The 17,865-nt window shown below is 41.6% G+C and overlaps 2 protein-coding genes across 3 annotated transcripts; both read left to right on the forward strand.

Annotated features, from left to right (window-relative positions):
* Positions 1–976: 976 nt before the first annotated feature.
* On the forward strand, positions 977–4,935 carry LOC122782531 (sex comb on midleg-like protein 4). 2 transcript variants are annotated; one of them, XM_044046895.1, is made up of 8 exons: positions 977–1,100; positions 1,990–2,226; positions 2,556–2,685; positions 2,834–3,034; positions 3,234–3,395; positions 3,488–3,712; positions 3,819–3,967; positions 4,055–4,935. In XM_044046895.1, the coding sequence occupies exons 1-8, from the start codon at positions 1,098–1,100 to the stop codon at positions 4,175–4,177; spliced, it is 1,230 nt and encodes a 409-aa protein (XP_043902830.1). In that variant the 5' UTR covers positions 977–1,097; the 3' UTR covers positions 4,178–4,935. The 2 variants fall into 2 exon arrangements, with proteins under 2 accessions (XP_043902830.1, XP_043902831.1); XM_044046896.1 differs by lacking the exon at positions 977–1,100 and adding an exon at positions 1,393–1,586.
* A 3,404-nt stretch (positions 4,936–8,339) lies between these two features.
* Positions 8,340–16,102, forward strand: vsnl1b (visinin-like 1b). Its single transcript, XM_044048177.1, has 4 exons — positions 8,340–8,665; positions 11,263–11,429; positions 11,611–11,826; positions 13,100–16,102. Exons 2-4 carry the CDS (start codon positions 11,268–11,270, stop codon positions 13,295–13,297), a joined length of 576 nt encoding a protein of 191 aa, XP_043904112.1. The 5' UTR covers positions 8,340–8,665; positions 11,263–11,267; the 3' UTR covers positions 13,298–16,102.
* Positions 16,103–17,865: the final 1,763 nt, after the last annotated feature.

Genomic DNA, 17,865 nt, shown 5'->3' on the forward strand with positions numbered 1-17,865 from the left:
TTACTCATGTCGATCTACTACATCTTATCTCATTTTATCGAATTTAATCTTACCTCGTCTTATCTTATTAAACATGGTACATGAAGTGATTTACACGGGAGACAAAAAGGCATGAAGACACAGTGTGATTTTAAACTGGGATAAATTTAGACACATTTTTGTATTCGGTCAAAAATATAATATCGTCAGCATTCTAGTCATGAACTGCACTGCAGACATAATGTGAAGGAGAAGTTATACATTCCTGCTCACACATAATAATACAATAAAAATGGTATCTACATTTAAAATATATAATGTACTATATGTCATAAAATATAGTGTGATAAAAAATATTGTAAAATACTCAACAACCCTTTTTGCTCACACAAACACATTTACAATTACATTATCAGATATTATTTAACTGTATTATTTTTAATTAACCCAAATACAGTACTGTGAAAACGTCTCAGGGCACCACCAGCTTTTTTTTATGTCTGTCAAATTCTGTGATCATTGACATTTCTAAAAATAAAAATAAAAATTAAAAAGCTGTGAATGACTTGAACTCATACAACGTGTATATAATGGTGTAAAATACCTTTTTTCACAGCAGATATCTGTTGATATGAACACATAAACCAACTCTACATGTTTAAAATCCAGCTGATATTTGGCAATTTAGCATATGACTAAAATGATATTTCATTCAAATATAAAATAGCTACTAAAATGCAAATATAAGCCCTGTAAAATACACACGTCAATGCACTGGAAAAGTAAAAAAATAATGTTCATATTATCAAACTTTCATATGAATTTCCTCACAATGACTTTGTCCTCAGTCTAATTATATCTCCACAGCAGTGAGCCAGAGTTGCAGACAAAACATGGCAGACAACAGTGAGGGTGTTCCAGGGCTTACAGGCTTGTTGCCATGACAACAGTGGAGCCCTTCTCTCCTCTCTCTCTTTAATGCACACACACACACACATACAGTATTACAGTGGAATCCGCCTTGCTTTGGGGTCTGTGCTCTGCTATTGGTAGCAGGGAATATATTGGAAACACAGCACGGAGCACAGGGACACTCCACATCTCCACATCTGTTTTGCATGGTGAGTGTTTGCTGACTGGTTACTGTTTGTTTGCCAAACTGGGTCCTCTGCCAAATCTGCCTTTAAGGAAGATAATTTTCAGGGAAATAAATTGCAGTTTCTTTATCCTGGTTAGCCGTGCTGCAGCTGCTACTTGTGTCATGTGTGTTTTTACTGGAAGCTACTTTCTACTATTTATTAAAGATTAGGGCTAGAACTGTCATCATGATGGTAATTCATAGCTGGGTAGCCATGGTGAAGTCAATTTTCCCCTCCCTCTGCCACTGCTGAATGCATTAGTCTAATGAGATGTCTGCAGCCTGTGTGCCGAGCAGCAGTAGCAGCAGCAGCAGCAGCAGTGTTAACCAACAGAAGACAAGGGAAATCCACATACAGCAAGACAAAGATGGCTTTCTGTGCATTGTGAGGGATTTATTGTCACTTTTAAGCTCCTGGATTTAAAACTAAAGGGCTTCGCTCTTGGGCTTTCACAATAAAAGACAGCAGGTAATAGACATCCCCCCTCTCTCTCTTTACTTCCTCCCCCTCTCTCAGGGTTATTGGTGTGTTATCAGTGCAGGATGGAGGTGCTGTTTCCACCACTGCCCCTGCATGGCTGCCCTTTGTTTTGTTCGATTTTCACAGTACTCTGCTAAATTGTGCTCTCATTTTACCGCAGTACTCAGCTGTGTCCTCTGCAGTCTCTCAGTGTCTGTATATTGCTGTTGAGCAAACTATGCCAAGCTCCTGCTTCCCCTGTGTTTGCTCCACATTGATGCTGATGCTGCTCTTTAATATGTAGCTCCCAAGGAACAGAGGGAGAGGAGGGTTGAGGCTGAGAAGTAAAATGCATGTTTGTAAAAAATATTTTCTTATACCCAAACTCAGTTGTTGTTTCCTTTGTCTCCAGCTCCAAATGAGTGTACCTGCAGCAGCGGCACAGAAATCAGACGGCAACAACAGTGAAATGCAATCAGCTGCAGTGGCTCCCTCCTTCATCCCCAGTCAGTCGGGGAAGATACCAGGCAGGAAACGAGGGAGACCCCCACTCCGTAATGTTGCCAAGATGGATTTTCCTAACCGTTATCCAGAATCACTCCCTCCACTCAAAGTGCCAAAAAAGAGGGGGAGAAAGCCGGGCTTCAAGGTCAGCGCGATTAGAGGGAAATGGGGGAGTGAGATGTGGTGTGGGCATGCAGCGTGTTTAAAAATGCATGTGTACACAGGAAGACGCAGACATACAGACTCCATGCTCTCCAGAGTTTGTGGGACCCTGGTCTGACAGAGTGAGAGAGAGACTTCACAGTCAGTCTTTGTTTGAAAACATAGACATTTATTTATATTATATCAAATATATTATAAAAAGAAACAATATTATATAAAGTGGGTATCCAAACTACTTTGCCTGCATCATTTAGTGTGTGTAAATAAATGATGTGCCTAAAATAAACACAGGAACATTTTATTTTCCTGCAGCTCAAACCCAGAATGGTGATGACGCCTTTGGCTATTTCTCCACCCAGCAGCACCCCTGAGCCTGATATGAGCTCCATTCCTCAGGATGCTGCCACTATCCCCCACTCAGCCACGCCCCAGGTGCTCACAGGTAGGACACAAAACACTTCAATATTCTCTTAGACTTTACTATCCACTCTGGATTTGTTTTCGGACTCACATAAAAGATCACACAACACAGACCAAAAATCGTTTAGCACTTTCTTAGCCTATCTTGACCTGTGTCCTCTCTGTACTAGTCTGTATCTACATCAACAAGCAGGCCAACACGGGCCCCAACTTGGACAGGAAGAAGATCCAGCAGCTTCCTGATCACTTTGGACCAGACAGGCCCTCAGTGGTGCTGCAGCAAGCCGTCCAAGGCTGCATAGACAGCGCCTTTCAGCAGAAAACCGTGTTCACCCTCCTCACACAAGGCTACGGGGGAGAAAAAATATCAGGTGTTGTACAAAGACCCCACTCAGGTGTTGTTTTCTGTTTGTTCAATACCCTTCAATACATTTCTTACCATTTTACCTCAGGTGGAACTCAGAAAAAGAAAAGAAAAAGATATCATTAGTGGAAGTTAACCTTATTTGTAAGAAAGTGCATCCAAACTGTGCTTTTGTTTCAAGTGGTGTCCCTGTTTTGCTCTTCCAGCCACGTTTGATGGGAAGCAGCACCTTCTCAGCCTCCCCGTGGTCAACAGTATTGACTATGTGCTTCGTTTCCTGAAGAAACTCTGTCGCAGCTTGCACTGCGAAAACCTCTTCAGTGATCAGCCCATTACCCAGCACAGTGGTGACTCCTACCAGTCAGATGGTACTTGTGAATTTTGACTTGAGTTGAAGCTTGAAGTGTTGAGGTAAAGAAGTACTTTCAGGTCTGAGTTTTGACTTGTATCTTGTTTGTAGCTGAAACGTCTATGGCTGAAGATTACCACGTAGACCAGTCAGATGGCAAACGCTACTCCGTAGACCCTGGCGACTCCGCTTTCAGCTCCATAAGCTCTTCCTACTCGCCAAAGGCCTCCTACAGGTTTCGCTCATCACAGCAGTTCTCCAACGGCTCAGCCTCCATGAGCATGTGCAGACAGTCATCAACCAGTCCTAACACATTCCCAGAGAGCAACAGGACAGGTGAGACATCGTGGAACAACAAAAAAAAAAAACAGATTGTGCCCAGTATTTATTTCTCCGCAGGTTAGAAAACATAAACTCTCCTTTCTCTGGTTTGTTCCTCCAGGAGGTTATAATGCATCTTCAGAGTCTCAAGAGTCCAAAGCTCCACCAAATAAGGACCCAACCACCTGGTCTGTGGAAGATGTCGTGTGGTTCATCAGGGATGCAGACCCACATGCTCTTGGACCCCATGTGGATATCTTTAGAAAACATGTAAGTCTGTTTTAAGAGGTCATTGCAAGAAGAATACCAAGACGAGATGATCACTGGTTTAACACCACGCTTTCCTTCTTCTCTTAGGAAATCGATGGAAATGCTTTGTTACTCCTAAAAAGCGACATGATCATGAAGTACCTGGGCCTGAAGCTGGGGCCGGCCTTGAAGCTTTGCTACCACATCGACAAACTAAAGCAGACCAAGTGAAACCCTTCCATGAATCCAAGCATACTATTTGAGCAAGGCCACATCTCCAGGTCTTAGGTTTCACAGTCATGAGGTGAGTCACTTTCTTCACAGTCCCCAGAAGCAGGCGTTCGCTTCCTTTTCGGCCACAAACACGCGAAAAATAAATTCTACTTTTAACACCTTTTCATGACAAAGAAACCGTGCCCTAGCTTCCAAGAGAACCAGACAAAGAATAAAGATTTGTAGCTCCTGGACAGACTCCCAACATCATGTTAATGACATAACAGGGGTTAATTATTATTTCCACTACATCACCTTGTATCTTATGTGATGTCAACATAACATAAACATTTTTCAGCTTCATTTTCTGATTTTTTTTAAATCAATACTTTTTTTCTGGCCACCTGACATTGTCATATTATCACCTTCTATAAACAAGTGTTTTAGACCACCTGCTGAACTTAAATCCAATAATCCTATCTCCTTTTAGAAAAGGTTTTGGTGCTGTTTGGTGCTGAGCAGATCACACTGTGTAATAAAGCTGAAGAGAGTTGCAAATTCAGGCAATAACTCTCTGTATTCTGCTGTAAAACATGTTCCAGTAATACATTTGCACACATCCACATGAGGGTCGCTGGTGCCAGTCCCAGCTGGACAGGTCGTCAGTCCATCGCAGGGCAAACACACTCTCACATTCACACCTAGATGGAGAAAACCCCACGCTCACATGGGGAGAACATGCAAACACCAAGCAGAAAGACCCTTCATTTTTTAAAAGCCTGTACATGTAACCTATAAACACCCCAGGATGTCCATATAAGGAGTTGTGTATTATTCCCACCGTAAATTACCATGGGTGCACCGTAGTGAGCACTAACGGTTAAGCAAAGAAATCGTATGTTTCAAATACAGATAAATAAAGGAGAATGAAAAGGGCGGTGAACCTCTCTTCTGGGACTTTGAAGAAATAGGGGGCGCTACTCACATGCTCCCCCTTTGATTTGCTGTGGCTGCAGAGTTTTGGTATACACTTTTTTCCCCTTCTATAAACATTCAGATTATGGAATGCATTAAACACGTAGACATTTGGCTCACAGACACATGCTGTATATATATATATTCATAATCTGACAACAAATGTATATCGAAAACATTTTATACCTTAAGACTATTTTCCCTTTGTCAAATTTCACTGTATGATCTTGTTTACTGGTGTTTATCAAGGTGAAAAAAAAACATATCTATGACTATACTGAAAATAAAATGGTGCATTGAACTATAATTGCTTTTTGGACGGAGAGATGTCGAAAATCATTTTGATACTATTTTTTCACATTATTGTGTAACAGATTGTCATTCTTTTTCTTATTATAATTTGCATTTCTTTTTAAATCGATTAAGAAAACACAACACATAAAGACAGTAGGTTTCTTGTTCATCTATACAAAGGAAGAAAAAAACAGAGCATTGTGAACATGTTATATATTTATGTTTCAGTATGCAAGACTGCAACATGGCAACTATTTCTACAGACTCTTCATGAGAACAGTTTCTTAATTTTATTTTATATGTTTTTATGAACCATTGTGTTGATACGGTCAAAATACACACAGACAACGTGAGAAATGTTACACTAATAAAACCCAAATGGCCACGTAAATGGGTATATACTATAGTATTGCTTTTGTATACCACGTTTGGTGTACAGTATGCATCCTTTTTAATTGATTAACCTTTGTAAGTGAATGCTGCTGTAAAGATAATTACATGTAAGCCATGCCTAGTGAGAACACGCTAAGGTGTTTTATTTTGGAAATCACTATGACTAAGAGTTTTCGAGAGAGCTGAGTGAAATCAGGAGGACTCTACGCTGGTGCTACAACGTTATCTGTGTATTTAAGTGTTTGCTTTGTGTCTGTGAGATGTAAAGGGAATCTTATGTGTATACTGTACTGTACGTGAGTATTAAATTATGAAACAAAGTAATCCGAGCTTTGTGTGTGTGTGTGAGACATTACTGTATAGTTATTTTTATTTACTACTGTGATGGAGAACTGTTCTTCTTTGGCTCACTAGACAAAGGCCCCTTTTCTGCCTATGGTCCCAGCTCGCCTCAGCACGGCACGGCACGGCACGGTTTAGGTTGGTTTTCCACTCCAAAATAGTACCTACTCAACGTTTAACTGAATAATTAGAATCTGTTAATTAAAAATATTATCATATAATATCAGCAGTGCTGTCACTAAATACACCAGACTCCTCTGTTAAATATTGCGATTTTAGATTGTTATTGTTGTAGATTAACCCACGTTTTTAGGATTGTTAAGTCTTTCTAACTGATCTACAGTTCGCCATTGTTCGGCTTGATTCTTGTGTCGGACGTCTCTTCCTGTGACGGCCAGTCAGTGGCCTCAGCTTGCTTGGAACCTCGCCACAGCAAGTGCTTAAAAAAAATCACCAGGTACCAGGTACTATGCTAGTGGAAACACAAAATAACAAATGCCGTGCCAAGGCGAGTCAAGGCGAACCAGTGGAAACGTGCCAGATATTATCCAGACTTGGATTTGGGTCCTGACAGCTGTTCTTTTTTTTTTGGCTGCAAGACTTAACTGAGCTTTAATGCATGATTTAAGAAAGGTGACCTATATCTGGGGCTCTATATCTGGTGTGCAGAGACCTTCATGTGTCCTGGTAGTGCAGCCAGAGCCTCAGCAGAGACACACTGAGAGAATATCTTACATTTCACTGCTAATAGCAACATTAACCATAATCACAACAATATTCAGAGGGGAACCATGATCATGTGCGTCTGTTACATATGAAGCTCCATAATAATTTAATTTAACCTCTAAAATCCACTTACAAACACATTATCTATGCTAGTCTACTTAGCATATTTTGCCAAAATGACACGCCATTCTCGTTAGGTTTTGACTGAGCGCCACAGGATCGTGCAATAAAGGAGAGTCGTCCACCTTAGGGAAATGATCTGTTCTGAGGTTTAGAAAATGCACATCACCACATCTTTCCCCCACAAATTATCAGTCACCACAATATGATTTGCCACACTAACAAGGCTGTAGTTAACTGAGGACACTGAGGTTGTGTCCTCAGTGTTATCACATTTATCTGTCTCATGGTCCTGAGGGCATTATTTTGATTTTGGGTGTAAAAATTGGAAGGGCTGGTACTTTAGTTCCGGATTGCTAAAACCTCCTGGACTCAAGTTGTCTGTATATAAGAGGAAAACTTGATAAAAGGGCCTATAAAGTTTTGTATATGCCCCATAATACAACATTAAGTAAAATAAACACAGGTAGATTTTGAGGTAGGCTAATTCCTACACAAAATGGCAAAACACAATCAACTTAACCTGACCCTGTTGTCGACTAACACTTGATTTAGCCAATAATTTAATGGCATAATACATTATCTAGACTTGAATATAAAATGGAACATTTTGGTCAGCATCTCTTGCATGGATGTGGCCGAGGTGACTTCTGACCCTGTACAGTGAACATTATGCCTTTGTTATGATCAGTAAATCTGATTTATGTTTTTTTTAAGCCACACTAAATTACAATGGGACTAAATTCTAATCCCTCAGTCAGGTAATTTAGACACATTGATGAAATCTCAGGTGCACCATCCTCCATCATGATCAAGGACCTGGTTATAAAGTTCATTATTAAATAACAACTCGTGGTCTATTTTATTGGCTGACTCCATGTTTAAATTAAACACTTTTATTGCCCATACAAGAGCAGACAAATGAAGGATCCAGAGTAAATGAGCTTGGGCCCTCGCTCATGACCTTGGCAACACATTCGATGATGATGGGAGACGATGGGAGACCTTGCATTTACAATAAATCCTATTGGAAATAATCATTAAAATGAAATTTTGCTGAATACAAATTAAAAGAAAATCTCTTTAGGGGTGTGGCTGAGGTGTCTCCTGGTCCTGTACACAATCAACATTTGGCTTTTTCGAGCTTTATATTTGATGATTAGGCTTCTTAAAGGAGGGAGTAGGTTTTTTTTTATATCTAAAGTCCTGATTTCATAACATTTGGAGGCATCACACAATGTTCTGATTCCTGATGGGGAAATCTCACACTGACCATCCTCATCACGACGAAGGACCCGCTTATAAAGTGACAGGAGGAACCAAGTGGAGCGACAGAGCAACTTCATGAGCAGCCTGTGATGCGCACGGGTGACGCCGCGCTCCTGTAGTCGCATAACCAAAGACTGGCGTGGGATCGGTCTCTGCTGCGCCTCATCTGGAATAAGGTCGGGAAAATCCAGAAATTTCATTAGCATCTGTGTATGTGTGTGAGCGAGAGAGAGTGTGAGTGTGTGTATATGTGTGTGTGTTTTAGAGGAAGCGAACAGTGTTGAGAATAATCCCGTTTCCACCGGAGAGGGGGGTTTTCTGTACTTTACAGAAGCCGGAGCAGAGATATATTCCGCCAGAGAATCAGCAGATACAGGCTGTGAAAAGGTAAGAAGTGCCTGCCTGCAGATACATTTACATATGTGCAGGGGAGGAATGGATGGATGGCTTATGTTAAAGCGTGTCACGCATTATTATTTTTTATATATATAGAAATCTACCTTGTGTTTTGGAGGAATATGGGATCGAGCGGAGGGGCTGGCACACACTGGCACCTGCGCATCCTTTAAAACGAGGCGTTTTGATTAAAGAAAAAAACCAACTGAAAAACAATAAAACGGAGAGAGAGGGAGAGATCATTTGACGAATGGACAAAATGTCACCAATGTCTGCGTAATTAATTGGCTTTTATACGCGCGTGCGATGTGGCTCTGGCACTGTGACACTGTGTTGTAATCAGCACACATTTATGGTTAATTATTGTTTTTGCATGATGAGATGAGCTTATAGGAGCAGGATGGTGGGATGTAATGTGAAAACACTGTCACTGCGTCGTTTCCATCGGAATGCAGCAGCAGCAGCAGCAGCCTCTCTCCCTCTCTCTCTCTCTCCCTCCCTCCCTCCCTCCCTCTCTCTCGCTGCTCTCAGGAGGCGGTTAGCTTCAGTAGCATTAACTCAGTTGTCATTGCCCATAACGTGAAAGAAAAACAGCATCTGTTGGCCTCTGCTCTGTGTGGCCTCGGCGACTCGTTCACACCCGTGGCCTGTGCGTCATGCGGCGCAAATGTCTCCAAAAAAATAAAAGAAAAAACGACGCATACGCGCGACGCGTGATGTCGAGCCGCGTCTTCAGCCCAGCGCGTCTCTGCGAAACTATTTTCCTCGAGCAAAAATGTTTGTCCTCAAGGTCATTCACTGGCGCTCACGTGTTCCACAGGACAAAAACCAAGATGTGTGGCTCTGTAATCAGCAGTCATGCTCGCCGGGCTGGGGTTGATGTGACGCGGGCAGTGGCAGCTGGGGGCGGTTGAACATTAAAGACGCTGATTTTAGCTGCAGCACAAATATGTGCCGTTTGTTGTGGAAGGCCTGCAGAGCCAATGCAGTGCTGTGGTCGAGCTGTCCAGCCTGTAAGCTGCTGCTGCTGCTGCTGCTGCAGAGATTTGGACCATATGTTAGGACTCAAGTGCTCAACAATCTCACAATGGCCCCGCGTGCTTGGATGCGCACATCATGTTATGCAGCCTCATTTGTGAACATCTGTATTCAGAAATGACGCAGAATTCCTGGCCATGTTATGTCGTTTTCTTGCTGCCACATCGTCAGTCAATAATTCATGACAGTGTGGATCCTGATGTGGCTGCTAGCTTTTTTTTTAGTGTGGGTATAAGAGAAGGGAATGATTGACCGTAATTGAAAATTATTCCTTGATATCCTCACGCTGGCCACTTTATTAGATACACATGACACCTAATAAACTGGCAGCTGGCGAGGTCTTGCAGGCCATCTGCTTCAAGGTTTGACGGTTATTGCTCTTTTGCATACCATGATTGTTTAAATTATACTTGCCTTTCTGTCGTGTCAATCCATCCATCCGTTGTCTTTATCCACCACATGAGGGTTGCAAGGTTGCTGGTGCTAATCCCAGCTGATGTAGGATGAAAGAAAGGTGGGGTCTGACATTGTTCCTGTGAATTACAGAGGAAGTTGTGAGTGAAAATACCCACAGATCAACAGTTTCTAAAATAAAGACTGAGCCATCACATTTCTATCTTATTCTAATGCTTATGATGAGCTTAAGTACAGATAGCACTGACCATGATCACTGAGTTGCACACCCAAGATAACTGTTGATCGTTTTTTTTAAATTTGTAAATGTAAACATGTAACAGGCAGAGCCGGACTTAACATTTGTGGTACAAACCCTTGTGGTACTTCAAAATAAATCACTAGGACTGTATATTCAAGTTTTCTCCGGGGTTCTCCGGTTTCCTCCCACAGTCCAAAAACAACATGGAAAATGGGGACTAGGCAAATTGGACACTTTTAATTGACCGTAGGTGCGAGTGGATGGTTGTTCGTCTCTATGTGTCCCTGTGATGGACAGGCTATGATAGCTGGAATTGGCGCCAGCATCCCCCCCCCCACGACCCTCATGAGGAGGATAAAGCTGTAGAAGATGGATGGATGTATATATTTTCAAGCCAGATTAGATTGTAGATTGTGGATTGCCCACACCCTGCCCACACCAGGCCTCTCAGCTGTGACCTATAGTCCCAGCTCGTGCGGTTACAGATGGCCCCTCTGTGTGCTCCCGCCTGTTGTCCGTGTTGAGGCGACGTGGATTTACTGCAGCGGTGCCTCTATTAGGAGCACATGCTTTGTTGTCATTGTCAGGCTATCGGACAGAGTTTTCAATGGAAATTTGATAGCGGCGATCGAACATTTGATGAACTGGATCTGCACTGTCAGGGATGATCCAGCTCAGTGCTACACCCGGGCCAACCGGCTGGCACAAACAGGCTGAGGGTTCATAAACAGAATACAAGCTCCAAAAAACAACTCATTTATACTCTCGACAGTTTAGAGTACTGCATGTTTGAAGTGGATATAAAAAAAAAATGGTGTTTTTCTGTGCTGTGCTGCTGAGAGTTCCGTCATTCAAGCAGAGATAAATGCATTATTCACATGTTCTTGCACCACAGTAACCATGGGAAAGCAGAACAGCAAGCTGACTCCAGAGGTGATGGAGGATCTGGTGAAGAACACAGAGTTTAACGAACACGAGCTGAAGCAGTGGTACAAAGGCTTCCTGAAAGACTGCCCCACTGGCAGGCTGAATCTGGACGAGTTCCAGCAGCTTTATGTCAAGGTCTGTGTGAACTGCATCCTCCGCCTCCTTCTCCACCTTCTTCTTCTTCCCTGCATGTCCTGTTTTTGAATATTTAATCATGCCGTGGCAATGTTCCAACATAAAACTGTTAATATTCGCTGCTACTGCAGCCTCTCTGAACTTGAGGTGAAATGGTGAACACTTATCTCCACGTTTGCAGTTCTTCCCTTACGGCGATGCATCAAAATTTGCACAACACGCCTTCAGGACCTTTGACAAAAACGGAGACGGCACCATCGACTTCCGAGAGTTCATCTGCGCTCTGTCTATCACGTCCCGTGGCAGCTTTGAGCAGAAACTCAACTGGGCCTTCAACATGTACGACCTGGACGGCGACGGCAAAATCACCAGAGTGGAGATGCTGGAGATAATCGAGGTAAGGGATTAGCGAGTCATTAAGCCCTCGCTCATCGGGGGGGACCGATTGTGTTTTTGCCATTTTCAGTCTCCCACACACACACACCTGCCACGCCATAACGACAAAACTGCAGTTGTATTGAGTTACATAATTGCAGCCATTTCTGGAAACACACCAGTATCGTAAACCTGACACGTCTTCAAACATATTGATAGTTCCTGCGGTGATAAATGTGGTTTCTTCTCAAGTATCTGTGGGATTTCACCTTTTTATGTTCTCTAACATTCCCCCACTGCTCTATCAGGTCATGTCAAGCACAATATTTGTCACATGCTCCTATGACTCAATGCTTTTTAACTGTATAATCAAAACAAAGTAGGTGACTTTGCATCTGCTCATCTCTCATTTGAAAAAACTAGATCAGATCTACAGATCTACTGAACATAATCATTTCAGCTATTCATCCGCAACTTCTATTCAACCATCCGTCTGTCGTTTTATCGGGCCTTCCTTCCTTCTTTAAAAAACAGCAGGTGACACGAGGCATCAGGTTCAAGCACAGAGAGAGTTTCAGCCCAATCTTAGAACAACTCTGCTCTTGTTTTCCCATCACCACACATTTTAATCCCTGTCTGACATCATCAATTTCATATAAGCTCCCGGTCTTCACATCCTAGGCTGACATCCTCACGCTCCTTTTACCTTTTGAACATGAATGCCCAGTGTGTGATAACATATTTGACAATGCCATACTCCAGAAAACAAGAAACACCTGCGCTCCCTTCCAACGGATCTAAGCGTCCCTTCTTTAATTCCCCCTTTTTTTATTTGGATTCCAATAAATTCCATCCTCCAAATCAGCTTGGTCCTGTCAGAATGATGAATTCCTGACTGCACGTCTTCCCAGCCTCATAACGCGATATACAAAATAAGAATTAGCGGTGTTATTGTGCTCTACTAAGACAGATTCTTCACATTTATTATTTTTTATTATTACTTTCAGCTTGGTTGCCATACATCACCTGATGCTACTGTAACTGACTCGCATGTCCTACATTTGACTGTTTGTCCTCCTTGTGATGGAATTCTATTTTTAAGCTTTGATTCTTTTGTTGAGTTGATTTGAACTAACGTGTCTACGGTTCAACACTTGTCGTAAACGAGTGGCCCCAGCTGTAAACCGCTGATCCATGTCCACATGACCAAATGAACGCATGTGGGCTCCAGTGGATTATTATTACATAACACAAGCACAACCCTCGGCTAATTTCTCACTCCATCTCACCCACAGGCCATCTACAAAATGGTGGGCACCGTGATCATGATGAAGATGAACGAGGACGGTTTGACACCAGAGCAGAGGGTGGACAAGATCTTCAGCAAAATGGATAAGAACAACGACGACCAGATCTCGTTGGAAGAGTTCAAAGAGGCAGCGAAGAGCGACCCGTCCATCGTGCTCCTGTTGCAGTGTGACATGCAGAAGTGAGCCCCGACCTTTGCTCGCTCCTCTCCCCGTCTGTGATCCACACTCTGGACAGCAGCACATGTTTTAATGTCTCATTAGGGTTTCTGCCATTTCCACGGGAAACAAAAACAAAACACGGAAAACAATGCTTGGACTATTTTTCAATGGACTCGCTTCTTGTGGTCGTATGCATGAGAATGTTAAATGCTGAATACTTCTGAATATAGCTATAAGATTCCATACATTTCTATTTCAGAACATGCCTGTGTGGTCTGTGCACTGTATAACCCTCGACATTCTCATCCATCCCTAGCTTGTATATCAATGGAGCACTGCATTAAATTATGTTCCTGCAATATTTAGGATTCCCCCCCACGATTCACTGCTGCAACTACTGTACGCTTTTACATAATAGTAACAAATCAATAATTCCTATGATAATTGTAAGTGTCTCTGCTATCCAGACTTGTCGAGCTCGTGGAGGATAGGAAGGCTCCCGTCTGTTCCACATGTTTTCAACGACATGATGGGAACCAAAAAGAGTAGGTTCTTTGCATGCATATATTACGTGTCGAAAAAAAAAAAAATATAATCTCTTACCTTTTGCATCTTTAGGTGGTTATAAAAGAGAAAACCCTCCAAAATTCATTTAGTATTGTTGCATGGGATGTACAGTATGTGACTCATCACACCGTCGATTCACCTCCAGTATTGTGGGAGCATGCTTCCCTCCATCTGACACACTTTTTTTTTTGTAAGCTATTTAGGTTACAGTTGTGAGCTTATTGTGTAGGAAGAAGAGCTTTCACATGAACACTGTATTATGGTTTTCAGCGTCAGTGACTTCTGGGACAAGCAGAAACGTGTTTACGGAGCATTTTGTTCTCTTATGAATTTATATTACTGCCGCCACGTAATCCGGAGAAGAGGCCAACATGATTTGCCGTCACGAGGCACGGCACTCGCGCGTTACTCACACCGATCCACAATTGGCTTATTTTTCAGGCTGCTTCTTTGATTTAGACGTAAAAAAAAACAAAAAACTAATTTTACTCAGTACATATCAACATGTTTACAGAAATTATGAGCAATGCAAAAATGAGAACAGTCTTAGCTTTTTGACCTCGATGCTGGGCGCTCACTCTCTGGGCTCCACTTCCACTGCACTGCAGCAAACAAGGGGGGGGGGGGAAAAGCCTTATATGTTTACTGGACATACTGCATTCCTAAAACTTTTTTGTAAAAAAAGAAACTTTTTATTGATACTCTAATTTATTCCATTTGCAACGGTCATTAACATTACAGGACCTTGGAGAGAGATGTGCTTAATAAAGCAGCTGGTTTGGCGATGCAGGCCAAGGTCATTGTGGGAAATCTCTCTTTATAGAGTTCTGTTTCCCCCATTTCTAGGCTATGCAAGCGTGGGCCGAGTGTCTGCTTGTAGTCCACGTACAGTGGTGGAGGTTGCAGAAGCTTTTCACTGCTCTGTGTGTAACATAAAAGAAAGCAAACATTTATTTATTTATGTCTATATTTTATTTTACACACTTCAGTCCAGTCACCGTGTCAGATTCTTTGTCTCGTAAAGTGTTTATATCAAATATGAAAAATCATCACACAAGTGACTGTATTATTATTAATATTATCATCATCATTATTTTTTACATGTGGCATGTGTTGCACCCAAACCTGACTCTGTAGTGTTAAAAATGAATAAACCATCAACAGGCTTTTTCAAAAGACAAAGGTCTGACTGACAGGTGCTGTTAATGGAAACACAGAAATGAATATTCAATTCAACTTTATTGGTATAGCGCCGAATCACAACACGCATTATCTCAAGGCACATAATGGAGAGCGGAGAAACCCACACACAATGAGCAAACACTAGGCATCAGTGGAGAGAAGAAGAAATCTCTCACAGAACCAGACTCAAAGATGTGCAGCATCTGCCAAGACAGGTTGGGGTGAAGGGAAAAATGGGGGACAGAGGAGAGGTGGGGGACAGAAAGGGGCAGAGAAAGGACAAGGGGGAATAATATTCATGTTGCCGTGTGTGTATGGACGAGCCAACGAAAATCCAACATCCTTTTTCACAGAAATTAGAATCATTGAGAGCGTCTCTGCTTACACTACATAATCCAAACAAAATAAAGTATAAACTGCCAGCTGTAATTAATACGGACAGGCTGAGTAATGTCATGGATACACATAGTGAAACCAAACTCTGTCAGCAGATATACTATGACACACATTTTATGTCATCATCATCATTTTATTTATTTACTTATTTATTCATTACTGGGAAACACATCGATACGACTCAGATTAAAGTTGGGGGAGGCAACATTTTGGCGTAGAGTGTCATTATGAACTATATATATAAACTAATTGCACGGCGTAATGGCGACAGAAACAGGACACTACTCGTGTTTATATTCACCCAACATAAGCCTCGCTTTTACGATATTATTATTTTGTCGTCCAGGGCGAGATATTCACGGAAACGTGACAAATTGATTTACGACACAAAGGAAGTGCATCTTCCCGTATTTATAGACGAACGATACATTCCATTTAAATGATACTTGTGAGCGTCCATCCAGAGCACTTGTTGTACAGAATATGACATATCACACATTATTAAAGCAAAACTATTCAGTGTTGTTTTTTGATAATCTGCTTTGTTCACCACTGTCGCAATGATTCATCTCACAGTGAACTACTTTCTTACAGTGTGTTTAAGAGTTGCTGGAGACAGACGTGAGATCTCTGACATGAACCAGTGTCCCCGAGTGTGAAATATAGAAACCCCTAAAAATCCAAGAAAAAGAGTCTGTGTCTTCTTTGTTTAGGTGGTAATATAATCTGTTATTGCAGTCATTGGGTTCTCTAGATCGTCCTGCGCAGTGAAGATCAAAACTTAACCGGAAGGAAGAGTGATGATGTAGGATGCTCTCTACAAACACAGTCTTAAACAATATATAGAGCGGCACCTGATGGTCACTGTCAGTGGTGCTGCCACTTTAAAAAAAAGTTCCAGGAGAAAATCCATAGAAATTCTGCAATTATGGAAATCCTGCACAGAAAAAAAATAATAGATTTGTATCAACCTTCATGCTTGATTTTAAACACATGAAGTCAATCATAAATCATTATCCACCGGCTCGACTCGCCTCGGCACGGCACGGTTAAGCTGTGTTTCCACTAGCGATAGTACCTGGTACTTTTTTTAGTACCTGCTCTGGTGAGGTTCCAAGCGTGCTGAGCCGGTACTACGTCGCCAGAATGCCGGCCACTGATTGGTCAGAGTGCCGTCACAGGAAGAGACGTCCGACACAAGAATGAAGCCAAACAATGCCAAACTGTAGATCAGTTAAAAAGACCTAACAATCCTAAAAACATAGGATAATGTCCAACAATTACCAGGGAAATGTCTAAAATCTCAATATTTAACAGAGGAGTCTGGTGTATTTAGCTGTATTTCAGTCCAGTGTCAGGCAAAGTCTGTGCTCCGGTCATGGAGGAAGTACTGAACTAATATTTTGAATGAACTGATTGTAATGATTCAGTTACACTGAAAACAACTGCTTTACAAGTCACTGGTCACTCATTTGTGTGTGTAAAACAAAGTCACCGCAGTTTCATGCAGCCGTGCAGAGATGACTCACTATGATGTAGACGTCAAATTCAATGAGGGCATGAAGCAAACAGAAGAGAAGGAGTGTTTGCCACCAACTTATCTGCATGGAGGAATTACCTTTATACAGAGCATTAGGGACACATGTCAAAAAAAATAAAAAATAAAACAGCATGAATTCTATGATTAAAGTCAGAATTCCGACTTTTCTCAGAATGTATGCTGTTTTTTTATTATTATTATTCTTGTTATTATTATAATTATTATTATTTATTTTATTTATTTTTTTCTAATTTAATTCTTTCTAATAAAAATTCTTTAATTTAAAAACAAAAGCATAGGCGACTGAGAGCATTCCATTGTTATCAAAAAGCAGTTAATCTTTATCGAGAAGTTGTTAAATTACAGCTTGCATGTGACAGACAGAGACTGTGGAGATAAGACAGAGTGAACAAGACGCTCTCATTTTGCATCTTTTAAAAGCAGTGTGCTGTAATTTACCCGCACATTAGTTTGCATCTGTTCTGCTTCGTCTTATGTGATTTTAACCAGTCACTCGACGATCCTCCGCAGGATTCTCACCCGGTTTATTTTGGTTTGGTTGAGAGCGAGGACCTCAGTGTACTCCCTAATGAGGGCAGAGGGGAACAAAGTGCCGTAGCCTAAATTTTTCACACTCCAGCCTTCAAGCGTGCACAGGCAAAATTAGGGCATACGGACTGAGGCAATGGAAGGAAAAGCTCTTAGCAGTGTGACACGTGTATGTCTCAATATGCCTGTAAAAGAGAGAAGCTATGCAGGTTATTTAGCTCAAAGGATCATACATTTCGCTGTATGAGTGAATATGTACTTTATGTCTGTGGTGGGGGAAATATTGAACCATTTGAGGGAGTAAAAACGCATTTTTCATCTATGTACGTATTGGATCTGTGTCAATTATTTGTATTTT

This window comes from Solea senegalensis, linkage group LG16, assembly GCF_019176455.1.
Source record: "Solea senegalensis isolate Sse05_10M linkage group LG16, IFAPA_SoseM_1, whole genome shotgun sequence".
Lineage (NCBI taxonomy): Eukaryota > Metazoa > Chordata > Actinopteri > Pleuronectiformes > Soleidae > Solea > Solea senegalensis.

What these genes read in the sequence shown, in the direction of transcription:
- LOC122782531 (XM_044046895.1), top strand. An exon ending in CACGCCCCAGGTGCTCACAG is followed by an intron (nt 2,686 to 2,833) that starts GTAGGACACAAA and finishes TCTCTGTACTAG; the next exon opens with TCTGTATCTACATCAACAAG. An exon ending in CGGGGGAGAAAAAATATCAG is followed by an intron (nt 3,035 to 3,233) that starts GTGTTGTACAAA and finishes TTGCTCTTCCAG; the next exon opens with CCACGTTTGATGGGAAGCAG.
- vsnl1b (XM_044048177.1), top strand. Translation starts at nt 11,268, where the DNA reads ATGGGAAAGCAGAACAGCAAGCTGACTCCAGAGGTGATGGAGGATCTG. An exon ending in TCCAGCAGCTTTATGTCAAG is followed by an intron (nt 11,430 to 11,610) that starts GTCTGTGTGAAC and finishes CCACGTTTGCAG; the next exon opens with TTCTTCCCTTACGGCGATGC. An exon ending in AGATGCTGGAGATAATCGAG is followed by an intron (nt 11,827 to 13,099) that starts GTAAGGGATTAG and finishes TCTCACCCACAG; the next exon opens with GCCATCTACAAAATGGTGGG.